The following is a 14,044-nucleotide window of genomic DNA, read 5'->3' on the forward strand; positions in this document are numbered from 1 at the left end:
GAAGATGCTGAGAGAGATCAGTTCAGTCTATGAGAGGGGCATTAACAGGGTCTGATAGCGGGGCAGAAGCTGTTTTTGAATCTGTTGGTGCTTGTTCTCACACGGAAGGGGTTGGAAGAGAGAATAACTCGGGTGGAAGGGGGCTTTGATTATGCTGCCCACTTTTCCGAGGCAGTAGGTGTAGTAGACAGACTCAATAGATGGGAGGCGGGTTTGCATGATGGGCTGGGCTGTGTTCCCGACTCTCTATTTGTTTACGGTCTTGGGCCGAGTTATTGCCATACCAAGAAGTGATACAGCCAGATAGGATGCTTTCTATGGTGCATCTGTAAAATTTGGTAATAGACAATGTGGACACGCCAAATTTCCTTAATACCCTGAGGAAGTATATATGGTTGTAGTGTTGACGTGGGTGGACCAGGACAGATTGTTGGTGATGTTTACACCTAGGAATTTGAATCTGTCAACCATCTCCACCATGGTGCCATTGATGCAGACAGGGGCGTGTACGACACTTTGCATCCTGAAGTTGTTGACCAGCAACATAGTTTTGCTGACATTGAGGGAGAGATTGTGTTCATTGCACCATGTCACTAGGTTCTCTATCTCCCTCCTGTATTCTAACTCATTATTGTTTGAGTCTGACTCACTACCGTCATGCCATCAGCAAACTTGCAGGTGGAGTTGGAGCCAAATCTTGCCACATAGCCACGTGTGTATAAGGAGTAGGGCAGGAGGCTAAGCAGCAAGCATTCCGGGGCACTAGTATTGAGGACTATCATGTTTACCCTTACTGATCGTGGTCTGTGGTCAGGAAGTCGGGGATCCAGTTGCAGAGAGAGGAACCAAGTCCTAGGTTTTGGAGTTTGGATAGGAGTTTGGCTGGGATTATGGTGTGGAAGGTGGAGCTGTAGTCAATGAATAAGAGTCTGATGTAAGAGTCCTTGGTGTCGAGATGCTCTAGGGATGAGCGTGGGGCTGGGAAAATAGCGTCTGATGTGGACTGGTTGTGGTGGTATGCAAATTGCAGTAAATCAAGGCAATCTTGAAGTTTGGAGCTGGTGTGTCTCATGACTAACCTTTCAAAGTCCTTCATAATGATAGATGTCAGGGCCACCAGTCGGTAGTCATTGAGGCACGTTGCCTGGTTCTTCTTTGGCACTGGTATGATAGTAGTCTTCTTGAAGCAGGTGGAAACCTTGGAATGGAGTCGGGAGAGGTTAAAGTTGTCTGCGAACGTTCCGGCCAACTGGTCAGCGCAGGATCTTAGTGTATGGCCGGGGACTTGGTCAGGGCCCGTTGCTTTCCGTGGGTTCACTTTCAAGAAGGCCGATCTAGCTACAGTACTGAGGCTGTGACAGTAGGTACCTTGAGGAGTGGTATTTTGAGGAATAATTTTGAGGAATGCTCAGGAAATCGACTGATATGTAAAACCCTTCTTTGAGTAAATTGTGTGCATCAGACTATCTGCTTTGAGAAGTTAAGGTGGAGTTTCATTTGTGGTTGCATTTTCTTTTTTGGATTAGTTCCTGTACATTTGTGTTTTTCTATTCAGTATAATGTCTCCAAGCCACAAAATATATTCCATGTCAAAATAAATTACAATCATATTATTTGCTTCATTTAAGGATGTATATTGTGTTTAAAATAAATCTGAGATTTTGACATCATGTTGGCAGATATATGGAGGGAGGTCTTAATGCAAATAGCCCTTAGAAATAATTTCATTGTGTGTCGATGTGGAGCTGCTAATCTGTATAGTATTTCACTGAATTTGGCAACATTTCCAAAACATGTTCTGGGGAATTCAAAATGAGCAATAAGTTGTATTAATCAATCATGAACAATTATGCTGGAGACAAATGGAATTACTTGAAACCTGCAGTTTTCTGACTGCCTCTCACTATAAAATGCCTGAACATTAAGTCTCAGAAGGAAGTTATTTGTCCCATCAAGTCTTCATTGGTGATTTTTTTCGAGTCTTATCTGACTCTTCCCCAGACCATAAAAAAGATAGATACAGAATAATTTGGCAAAAAATTACAGCTTTACTTATTGGTTTCACATTTGACAAAAGTTCCAAATGGAACTTTCCGGAAATAAAACACATTGTCCATTGAATAATCTACAGGCAGGTATTGAAAATTTTCAATTTTCTATTCAGCACATTTCACGGACATCTGTGGGGCCACCGTCAATGCTGCCCCAAGCCAATCACGAATATCTAGAAAAGAATAGATCAGGAATAAAAGCCTCTCTGATTCCAACCTCCTTCTAAACTGAATGTATCATAGAGTCGGCAAGGAAGTAAAACGAGGCTAGATCAATTTGCTCGCTATCAGAAGTCAATAAAATGCTCAATAGTATTCCATAGTAGGCGACCCTAAACTGGGTATAGGCCAGATTGCAGATTGAACATGGATTACCAAACCATGTGTCTTTGTTCACTGATCAGCTGAGAATTCTCTGAAGTAGTAACCAGATTTGTGGATGTTACCTAATTAGGAGTTAATTTATTTGCATTTTCAGAAGATATTTGATAAATCTCCATCAGAACGTTTAAAAATTAATTGAAACAGAACAGTTCAAACCCATGGATTAAAGGCAGATCAGTTAGTGGGATTGAAAACTAGTTTGGCATTGGGATGAACATGGAGATAAATGGAAACCTGCCCATTTAATGACACCTAGTTCTGTCAGGTGCCACTTATAAATAATCAAACAGCATTCAAAAAGACTAGATCAACTTATCAGATGGATTAAAGAATGAGAAGTGTATTTTAATATCAATAAAATAACACTGTTTTTCCTTTTTGGAAAAGTGTGCACCCGACCTTTGATTTTGATGCATTGAACAGGATTGAGAGTGGCTCATACAGCTGAATCAGGTGCTTCAGTTTTTACGTTATGAGATCAGAAACAAAATATCCGTTTGAAGAGAGATTCACTGAGCCAAACATGTTTTGGGGGGGGACAAGCCTTTAGAGCAGAAATATGGTTCGTCCCTTGAAAATTATGAGAATTCCTATAGATGATATGAACAGAACAAGTTTGCAGCTAGTAAATCGCAAGGAGGTGTGAAGAAATGCCCTCTTTCTTCGAAAGCAGTGGAGAAGTAGAACATGCTATATCTACTTACTGCTTTAAAAAGTAGCTGGATCTCAATTTGGAATTATAGGATAGGATATAGGCAGGGTCCCTGTGTCTGCAGGAGACAGCTGTTGGGGGTGAGTGTATGTGAGATGGACGAGTATTCTGGAGTTCTGATTGGATATCTTTGGAGTCAGGAAATATTTTTCAACATAAATTTCAGGATTCAGGAAACACATTGAGTTCTGTGTTTTCCCCGTTATAGCTTGAAAGCTACATTCAAGATAACATGAAGAGTGAAATGGTGCAGATGCAGCAAAATGCAGTACAAAACCATACAGCGGCCATGCTAGAAATAGGAACAAACCTACTCACTCAGACAGCTGAGCAAACGCGTAAATTAACCGACGTGGAAGCACAGGTAAGGATGTTTGGTTTTATATAAATAATCTAGATATATAGATGTCAAACTGTTTGGTGTCATTGCATGTTAAGATTTGGCTTTAAATGATTGCTCACGAGAGATCAGATAGTTTCCCCCTGCCAGGTTTCTCACAATGCTCATTAGAGTCACCTACTGGAAGGTGTGTTGGAGTTGCTTAGAAAGATGCTCTCTTCAGATTTTTTTCCCTTCCTCAGTGTTAACAGCTTCACGTCTACTTAATACCTTCGGGTACTCAAAACCGGGCTAAGATCTGGACCATTGGCATTATTTTTAACTTAATAAGATATAAAGTATTAAACAAACTTAAAAAAAGGGACATGGTCAACAAGAGCATCAGGTTTATTAAAAAATCATGGTAAAAATTCTGCTCATCGCTCATTGTTCCAAACTGATTTTATTCAAATGTATTAGATATAGAACATAGAACATAGAACAGTACAGCACAGAACAGGCCCTTCGGCCCTCAATGTTGTGCCGAGCCATGATCACCCTACTTAAACCCACGTATCCACCCTATACCCGTAACCCAACAACCCCCCCCTTAACCGTACTTTTATTAGGACACTACGGGCAATTTAGCATGGCCAATCCACCTAACCCGCACATCTTTGGACTGTGGGAGGAAACCGGAGCACCCGGAGGAAACCCACGTACACAGGGGGAGGACGTGCAGACTCCACACAGACAGTGACCCAGCCGGGAATCGAACCTGGGACCCTGGAGCTGTGAAGCATTTATGCTAACCACCATGCTACCCTGCTGCCCACTATTGTCTGGATATCTGGAAGAAACTGAGGCGTCCAGGTCATATTTGACAGAAAATGAAATTGACTTGATCATGCAATGGACACAGTTGGATAAATTCAAGTGTACTTATAACACCAAAACAAACATGGTTGTGTAACTTTCAGCTATTCAGATGCAGACATGGAAAGTCTGATTCTAAGCCGTCAGAAGTGAACTGAAAGTCGAGATAGAAAATTAACTTCCTGTTTCTGTACTCTTCACTGAATGGATGTTTAACAGTAACAAAATATATATTTTAGTTGAGACCAAAAAGTTCAGTCCCGGTTTAGTTAATGATATAATTACAAATGTTTCTTTAAAATAAAGATAAATTCACCAACGAAGTGGCAGGAAATCTGACAGTCTTCAGATTTCACAAGATATATAGATTCCATTGAAATTAATGCTTCTGAAAATTGCTTTCGGATTTCCCCGCATGGAAGTAATTATTTTTTCCTCAACGATTGGTGCAGAGAACTCAAATGGCAAAGCAGAGGGAATGAGTGTAAAAATAAAGAAGTTCAAAAGAGGTTCATTCATGTTGTGTTAATTAGCAGAGGATTGAATGGGATCTTAATTTTGATGCTGTTAGTTACTGCCCTTTTCATCTGGAAACCGAAGTGCAACAGTCAGCTAAAGGCTCAATTGACAACACGAGCAGATTAAACAAACTACCGATCTTGAAGGGAACTAACATTTTTGCGGAAGAACCTGTTTAGCTGTAAGTCCGAAATTCAAGTGCACAGGCCTTTGACAGTGTGTCTCAATTAACTGTGGCTAACGTGAATGGCAAATCCTCCAGTACTTCATTAGTGTGCTGAACTACGTATTACAATCTGACCGAGTTTATGCCAAAAATGTTGTGAGGTGAGCAAACAGCATAACAATCATGGTATCATTTTAGGCAAATATATCACCATCAATTCTCAGTAAAACTTGCAGATGTGAAACTCAACTGCATGCAAACATAAATAAAGACATCACATTATTGTTTTCGAGAGAATCACAACAAGTAATTAAATCAGTGGACTAATTTCATTTATGAAAAATTACACAATATCAGCCTTTGCTCTGTTTGAACAGCTGTATCATTCCAAAATAATAAATACTCTGTGACAAGCTGCACAAACAAAAGGCGCCACTAAGCTCCAAGTCTTGGAGAATGGAGAATGGATGTTCATCCGGAGTCAGAGATCTTGTACACCTAAAATGTAGGATGAGCTTTTTCATTTTAGAGAATGTGAAATGAATCATAAGAAATAAGAGTGGGTCATTAGACTCCACAAGGCAGCTCCACCATTCAGTAAGATCATGGCTGACTGATTGTGGCCATAACTCTATGTTCCTGCAAGTTCCCATACCCCACCCCCATAACCTCTCACACCCTTTTCGATCAAAAATCAGGCGAACTGAGCCTTGAATATATTGAAAATCCCACCTTTGCAGGTCTCTTTGGAAGAAAATTCCAGATACCACAGAATTTACAGTGCAGAAGGAGGCCATTTGGCCCATCGAGTCTGCACCGGCCGTTGGAAAGAGCACCCTACCTAACCCCACACCTCCACCCTATCCCCACACTTCCACCCTATCCCCGTAACCCCACTTTACCTTTATTTTGGACACTAAGGGCAATTTAGCATGGCCAATCCACCTAACCCGCACATCTTTGGACTGTAGGAGGAAACTGGAGCACCTGGAGGAAACCCACGCACACACGGGGAGAACCTGCAGACTCCACACAGACAGTGACCCAAGCCGGAATCGAACCTGGGACCCTGGCGCTGTGAAGCCATTGTGCTAACCACTGTGCTACCGTGCTGCCCCAATCTCTCTAGGTGAAAGAAATTCCTCCTCATCTCTGTCTCAAATATTTTTAGACTGCCACCAAGTTCGAGATTCCCCCATGATGGGGAACCAACCTTTCAGCATCTACAATGCTGAGCCCCCTCCGAATCGTGCTCGTTTCAAACTGCAGTCACATCCCTTTAGCCAAATCTGATCTAAAGATAAAAAGACATTTTGTTTCTCTTTTTAACCTATCCTTGCTTCAGTCTGTTTCAATTTTTCCCAACTCTATTTGTACAATGTTTTCATCTTATTTTCTATTCTCATTCCTTGTTCAATCTCTTCTTCCATTTCCTCCCATTGTTCCCATACACACCAATGGTGAACCTTATTTTGCTGAGTCACTGTTTTTCCACTGAAAAGTAGACTGTCATTCTATTGTATTTTTGGATACATCACTTAGTTGAGCATATTACCGAACACTTGTACAATATTTTACATCCTCAAGTTATTGCTTTGTTCCTTCAAGCATACTACACATCATTATGATTTGGCTCAGAATTTCGATTGATTACAAAATTTTACTTGTAAACTTTTGTGGCCTAATAAATTAAACATCTGCTGCTATACTTACACATGAACACATTTCGTGGGACATAGGAGCTACAAATACTTTTCCAGATCAAAGGTGAGTCAGTTTCTTAGTACAGTGACACTGCCGAATTGTGGAATAACGTTTATGCCCACACACCCTCCAATACCTCATGAATCTATGGAATGTTTTAGTTGTCTTTCCTGTGAGTTGGATAGATCAAAACTACTTGTGTCTCAATTCCCTGGTTGGTGATGTTACAAGTTAAAAACACATAGGAACCAGGTTAGTTCAGCAAACATGTCCAGTGATTAGAGAGCTACATAGAGCAGGAAGGTCTTGGGTTTGAGCTGAAGGAAACGGGTATTTGGTTGTCCAATTGGACAGTGTTCGTGGGACCAAAGGAAAGAAAATTTCACTTCATATCACCATTCAGCAGTTCTGTGCTCGCAAAGCCTGTTCATGTGTTAGAGCTGAGGATAGAATAAAGCTTGCAGCAGTTGGACCACATCGCCAGAACATGAAAAATGGAGTTTTAGAAAGGTACAATGTAAGGTGTTGACTTCCTATCCTGACAAGAGCCACTCCTTTTTTCCTTAGTGAGAGGGGGGAGGACAAGCATAAAATTGGCAAAAAGCACACTCTATAATTCAATCCTATTTTTTGAAGGGAAATGCATACCTTATCTAAAGCATTTTTCTTCAGTTGATCCCTCCTTTATTTCAGTTCGCAGAACAATTCTAGCCCTGCTTTTCTGCTTCAATTTTGGGCAGGCTTTGCATCTAACAAGCAAGTAATCTTTTTCTACTACTTCCCAACACTTTATATTTTCCAAATTATTGAATGGCCCAGATCATCCACCAAGGGGCAATAATCATTAGCTTGTCATTTCTCTTATACTTTTCCACACCCTGACTCTGCTCCACATTTCTGGCTGCATCTTCTTGGACCGGCTGCTTCAGAGATTCAGATTGCACAGTCCCACAAAGAATTTAATTGCAGTGTTGGAGAGAAGACAAGCCACATCCCCGTTTTACAATATGAGTTGCCATAAGGTAAGTTTGAAGGCCCAGCGTGAACATTAGTGAATGGGTGAATATATGATTGTTAGTGAATGGGTTGAATGGATGAATGAATGAATGCATAGTGTGGGTAGATGGGGCGATTTGAGTGACTAAGCGGGTAGGATGGGAGGTGGGTAGGATGATGTGATGTGGAAGTTCAGTGACATGGCAGGTGGGTAGGGTCTTGGCTGGAATAGAATGGCAGCTGTGTAAGTGACAGGTGGGTGAGTAGTTTGTCGGGTGGGGTAGGGTAGTCAGATTGGCAGATAGTCAGGTTGGGTCAATGGGGTAGTCAGGTAATCAGGGCTTAGCGTGATTGGGGTAGATAGTCTGATTAGGGGTAGCCAGGGAATCAATGGGGGGTAATCCAGGACTCAGGGGGCAGTGGGATAGTTGGGGGTTTGAAGTGGATTCGGGGGTTGCTCAGTGAGAGTGACTGAGGGGTCAGTTCTGACATTACCCAGGAGCCCGACGAGGATGTTGCTCTCTAACATTTCCTGGGGAACTGTTCAGGCAAATAAATCAGAACAATCCAATGGTTCTGCAGTATTTCTGACTCTAGCTCAAACATTACGGTGAGTCCCTCTGACGATCTGAAGACTGGAAAATCTGGCCAATATTATCTTTGCCAGCATCTTTATCACTTGTTACATAATCTTTAAGATATCATTTTCTTACTCAAGGAAAATATTTCCCTGTTCCATCCTCTTTTCATTTTCCAAATGTTTGTTTTCAAAAACAAAATCCCCTCACGCTATTGCTTCTCTCAAACTGGATGGATCACCCGGTATCGATCTGGACAAAAGACACAGCAAAGGCACATCCTGTCCAACCAACCCTGCAAAGATGGCCCCTTAACATCTGGGAATTTGTGCCAAAATTGGGAGAGGTATATCACAGACGAGTCAAACAACAACTTAGTCAAACAAACAGAGTCATACCTCAGAACCAATGTCCCAGACTCTTCCATTACCATCCCTGAGTGTGCTCTGTTCCATGGCAGGACAGACCCAGCAGTGACACAATGGTGTACAGTCAGGAGAGGGTGGTTCTGGGAATCATGGATGTTTGAGTCCAGAAAGTATCAAATCATCACAGCAATCAAGGCACAGAAAACCCCTGCGGATTACCACCTACCGACCTCTCTCAGTGATGATGCAGTGCTCCTCAGCATTGAACACCACTTGGAAGAAGCACTGAGGATGGCAAGAATGCAGAATGTCTCCTCTTGGTGACTAAGCACCAGTACTGATCGAGCTGGCTGAATCCTGAAGGACATACCTTGATGTGCCTGATCCCTTCCTCACCAAACTGTCTATCGTGGATTCATCTATCTATGATGGTACTGGTATGAGCAACCACCATACAGTCCTTCTGGAGACGAAAAGATGGACACATGGCTGATGAAATTTAATGCAGAGCAGTGTGAAGTGGTATATTTTGGAAGGACGAACAATAACAGACAATATAAATAAAAGGGTCCAATTCTGATGGGGGTGCAGGACATCTGCAAACAATGGCAACAGCAGATGTGAGAATGCCGACATACTTTATTCTCCAAGTTTTGGGCAGAAAAGGAGAGAGAGGGAGAGAAAGGCGACAGCTGGTATGGTCAGCAGCGAAAGAAAGTTAAGAGTTCTCTGCGAGCTATTGGAGCAGCATGAGGAACGACGGATGTTTTCTGATTGAAGAGACACATCCCGTGGAAGCCGAAAAGTGGCCAGGTGGAAAATGTGGTCGAGAGAATCTTACTGCTTCTGGTAGTTTTGGACCTTCTCTGAAATGTCTTTTGAAGGTCATTTGATGTTACAACTTTTCAAAATGTGAAACAGGGAGAAGCAAATCCATTGGAAGCTGGGAATGGTGTTGGACTGGTTCCTGAGGAAACTGTTATTCAGCTAAGAATAACTTTGGGAGAATGAAGTGTCCACTTTAAAAAAAATATATTTTTATTCTCCTTTTTTACAATTTTTCTCCCGAATTTACACCCAACAACAATCAATAACCAACAACAAATATCTCAAACCCCATAACAGTAACAACGATCCCATCCTCCCACCATGCCCAGACATCAGCCTGTATGTTAACATAAACAAATGACAAAGAGAAAAAAAAAGAAATCAGGGATTACCCATAGCCATCTTCAACATACACAGCCCCCTCCCCCCCCACCCTTCCCAACTAATGTTCGATGTTATCCAGTTCTTGAAAGTGCATAATAAATAGTGCCCATGACTTGTAGAACCCCTCCGAGCTTCCCCTCAGTTCGAACTTAACCTTCTCAAGGGTCAAGTATTCCAACAGGTCCCCCCGCCACGCCAGGGCACAGGGTGGAGAGGCCGCTCTCCATCCCAGCAGGATCTGCCTTCGGGCGATCAACGAGGCGAAGGCTATGATATCTGCCTCCGCACCCGTTTCCAACCCTGGCTGATCCGACACCTCCTAAACAACTCCTTCCAGTACTCCCCAAGCTTTGGACAGGACCAAAACATATGAACGTGATTAGCAGGCCCCCAACACCCCCCCCCCCCCCCCACGCAACGTTCACACACATCTTCTACCCCTTCAAAGCATCGGCTCATCCTTGCCCGCGTGGGCTGTGCCCTGTACACCACCTTCAGCTGTATCAGCCCCAACCTCGCACATGAGGTGGAGGCATTCACTCTCCGGAGCACCTCATACCAGACCCCCTCCTCTATAACCTCTCCCAATTCTTCCTCCCACTTCGCTTTGATCCCCTCCAGTGGTGCCTTATCCTTTTCCAACATAGCTCCGTATACCGCAGACACTGTCCCCTTCTCCAGTCCACTTGCCGCCAGCACCTCCTCCAACAACGTGGAGGCCGGTTCCTCCGGGAAGCTCTGTATCTCCTTCCTGGCAAAGTCCCAAACCTGCATATACCTAAACACTTCTCCCTTCTCCAGCCCATACTTCACTTCCAGCTCCCTCAATCCTGCAAATCGACCCCGAGGAAACAAATCTTTTAGAGTCTTAATCCCCTTCTCTTCCCATTTCCGAAAGCTTCCGTCCCACCTCCCTGGCTCAAATCTGTGGTTCTCCCGGATCAGCATTTCCCTCGACCCTGCCCCCAACCTGAAGTGTTGGCAAACCGCGTCCAGATTTTCAATGAAGCTATTACTACTATTTCCCCGGAGCTATCGGGATCGGGGCCGTTGCTAGTGCCTTCAGCCCCGACCCCCTGCACGAACACTCCTCCATTCTGACCCACTGGGAATCAACCCCTCTGATCCATCTCCGCACCTTCTCCACATTCGCCGCCCAGTAGTAGTACATCAGGTTCGGGAGACGCAAATCCCCTGCCTGCCTTCCCCTCTGTAGCAGCACCTTCCCTCCCCATATAAACGAGGTAATCCTCCCCTCAATCTCCCTGAAAAAAGACTTTGGCAGGAAAATCGGTAGGCATTGAAAAATAAACAGAAATCGCGGCAACACGTTCATTTTAACCGCCTGCACCCGACCCGCCAGTGACAGAGGGAGACCATCCCACCTCGCCAGGTCGGCTTTCACTCTCCCCACCAAACTAGTGATGTTGTATCTGCGAAGCCTCCCCCACTCCCGGGCAACCTGCACCCCCAAATACCTAAAGTGAGTCCCTGCCCTACGGAATGGCAGCTCCACCACCCCTGCCCCCCCCCCCCGGTTGAGACACCACAAAATACTCACTCTTGTCCAAGTTCAGCTTGTACCCAGAGAAAGACCCAAATACCTGCAGCAACTCCAATATTCCTCCTATCGACGCACTCGGTTCCGACACATACAGCAGCAAGTCATCGGCATACAAGGACACCCTATGCTCTATCCCCCGCCTCACTATTCCTTTCCATGCTCCCGAACTTCTTAATGCGATGGCCAACGGCTCAATCGCAAGCGCAAACAGCAGGGGGGACATAGGACATCCCTGCCTCGTCCCACGGTGGAGAGAGAAGTATCTCGAACTGATATTGTTCGTGCGGACACTCGCCTTCGGCTCCTTATATAATAACTTTACCCAGTTCACAAATCTTGGTCGAATCCCAAACCGTTCCAGCACTGCCATCAGGTACCCCCATTCCACCCTATCAAATACCACCAACAACGTCCCGGCCCGAATTTCCCTTGCTGCTGCCTCCCTCCGAAGCTGACCTGCTAACATACGCTGCCTTGTCTCCATGTTCATAAACGGCACCCCTCGCTCGCCTCAGTTGGCGCACCGCCTACCTGGTGGATATTCGGTTGAAGCTTGCCTGTAGTTCCTTCCTCTTTCCCAGCATCGCTGGGTCCCCATCCTCCGCATAACTCCTATCTGCCTCCAACATCTCATCTATTAGCCTCTGCCGCTCCAACCTCTCCCCTTTGTCCACCCGAGCCGTAAACAAAATTACCTCACCCCTCACTACCGCCTTTAGAACCTCCCAGACGACTGCCATTGACACCTCACACATACAGTTGAATCTTACATATTCCTTAATTACCTTTTCAATTTTTTCACAGAATACTTGATTCCCCAAAAGCCCCACATCCAGTTTCCACCCAGGCCTCTGCACTACCCCCTTCTCCAGTACCATATCCACCCAATGTGGCGCGTGATCTGACACAGCAATTGCAGAGTATTCCGACCCCTTGGCTCCAGCAAAGCCTTTCCCACCACACAAAAGTCAATCCGTGAGTGTACCCTATGGACTGCTGAGAAAAACGAGTACTCCCATTCCCCTGGGTGCAGGAACCTCCAAGGGTCCACCCCTCCCATTTCCACCATTAGCCCAGCCAGCGCCTTTGCCTCCCCTGATGGGACCAGCGAGCGCGGCCATGATCTGTCCAACCTTGGCTCCTGCACCAGGTTCCAGTCCCCCCCCACAATCAGCTCACGTGTGTCCAAATCAGGAATGACTCCAAACACCTTCCTCGCAAATCCCGCATCGTCCCAGTTGGGACCGTATACACTTACCAGCGTCACTAATCTCCCGTCCAGCGCCCCGGCCACAATCGCATATCTACCCCCCTGATCTGCCACCACCTTCTCCATCTGGAAGCGTACCCTTTTGCTGACCAACACTGCTACCGCTCGAGCCCTTCCATCAAATTCAGAGTGAAATACTTGGCTAACCCAGCCCTTTTTAAGTCTCACCTGGTCCTTCACCCTCAAGTGAGTCTCCTGCAGCATTGCCACATCGGTTTTCAGAATTTTAAGATGCGCAAGCACCATTGACCTCTTGAACGGACCTCCTAGCCCTCTCTCGTTCCAAGTAACTATCCTTACTGGGCGTCTCTCACCCCCCCACCTTTCTTATCCACCATCAACATACCGCCGGGCCCTGCCCCATAAGCCTGACCCGCCCCTGGCCATTGTTAACATCGAACCTATTCCCCCCCTCCCGAAACCCCCCCTACCTTTCCCCCAGAAACAACATCCCCCAGCATCCAACCCTGCCTCCCCCCCCCCCCTCTCTCTCTCGCTCGCCTCGTAGGCCCATTGACGCCTGCTATCCAGGCTCCAATGTCCGCAGCCCTCCTCTCACCTCTATTCACTAGCTGACTGACTTTAGCTAGCTAGTGCGGGTGGCTCCCCCCCCCGCCAAGACATATCATCCCCTTCCACCCAGTCCCAGAGAAATAAAAACTCAAACCCAACAATCCAACCCATACAATTCACTAACATAACATTTACTGTCGCAACACAGAGCGCCCATCAACCCACCATTAACTAAACTCTATAACAATACAAAGAGAAGTAGATTACAATACAAATCCGTAAAAAGAAAGTTATAACATTTATACATTTTCCGGCTGTTCAAACACAGTCCACAGTCTCTCTTCCAGCTCCGCGCTTCATGTCTGTCCCAAGCCTTCTGCCTTCATGAACGCCTCAGCCGTATCCGCTGTCTCAAAATTTAAATCTTTGCCGTTATATGTTACCCTCAACCTCGCAGGGTACACCATACCAAACCGTACCCCCTTCTTGTACAACGTCGCCTTCACTCGCCCAAACGCCACTCGCCTTTTTGCCAACTCCACCGTCAAGTCCTGGTAGATCCGGACCGTAGTACCATCCCATAGTATCTCCTGCTTCTGCTTCGCCCAGTTTAACACCTTCTCCTTCATGCAAAACATATGGAAGCAGATAATTACTGCCCTTGGCGGCTCGTTCACTTTGTGCTTCGACCTTAATGACCGATGGGCTCGGCCTAGCTCATACTGGGAGGGGCTCTCACCCTCCCCTATCAGCTCCGCCAACTTCTTAGCAAAGTATTGTGTTGGCCTTGGGCCCTCTGTCCCTTCGGGCAA

The 14,044-nt window shown here is 45.3% G+C and overlaps 2 protein-coding genes across 8 annotated transcripts in view; one reads left to right on the forward strand and one right to left on the reverse strand.

The window, feature by feature from the left end:
• mcph1 (microcephalin 1) overlaps positions 1 to 14,044 on the reverse strand; it is a 410,735-nt gene that overhangs the window by 166,657 nt on the left and 230,034 nt on the right. The window lies entirely within an intron of this gene.
• The window catches only part of LOC119967640 (angiopoietin-2-like), a 115,780-nt gene that overhangs the window by 34,535 nt on the left and 67,201 nt on the right, over positions 1 to 14,044 (forward strand). For both annotated transcript variants that reach the window (XM_038800433.1, XM_038800432.1), the window contains one exon: positions 3,356 to 3,511. In XM_038800433.1, coding sequence (XP_038656361.1) covers positions 3,356 to 3,511 — 156 coding nt within the window. The remainder of the gene's footprint in view (positions 1 to 3,355; positions 3,512 to 14,044) is intronic.

The sequence above is a fragment of the Scyliorhinus canicula genome, chromosome 6, assembly GCF_902713615.1.
Source record: "Scyliorhinus canicula chromosome 6, sScyCan1.1, whole genome shotgun sequence".
NCBI classification, from domain to species: Eukaryota; Metazoa; Chordata; class Chondrichthyes; order Carcharhiniformes; family Scyliorhinidae; genus Scyliorhinus; species Scyliorhinus canicula.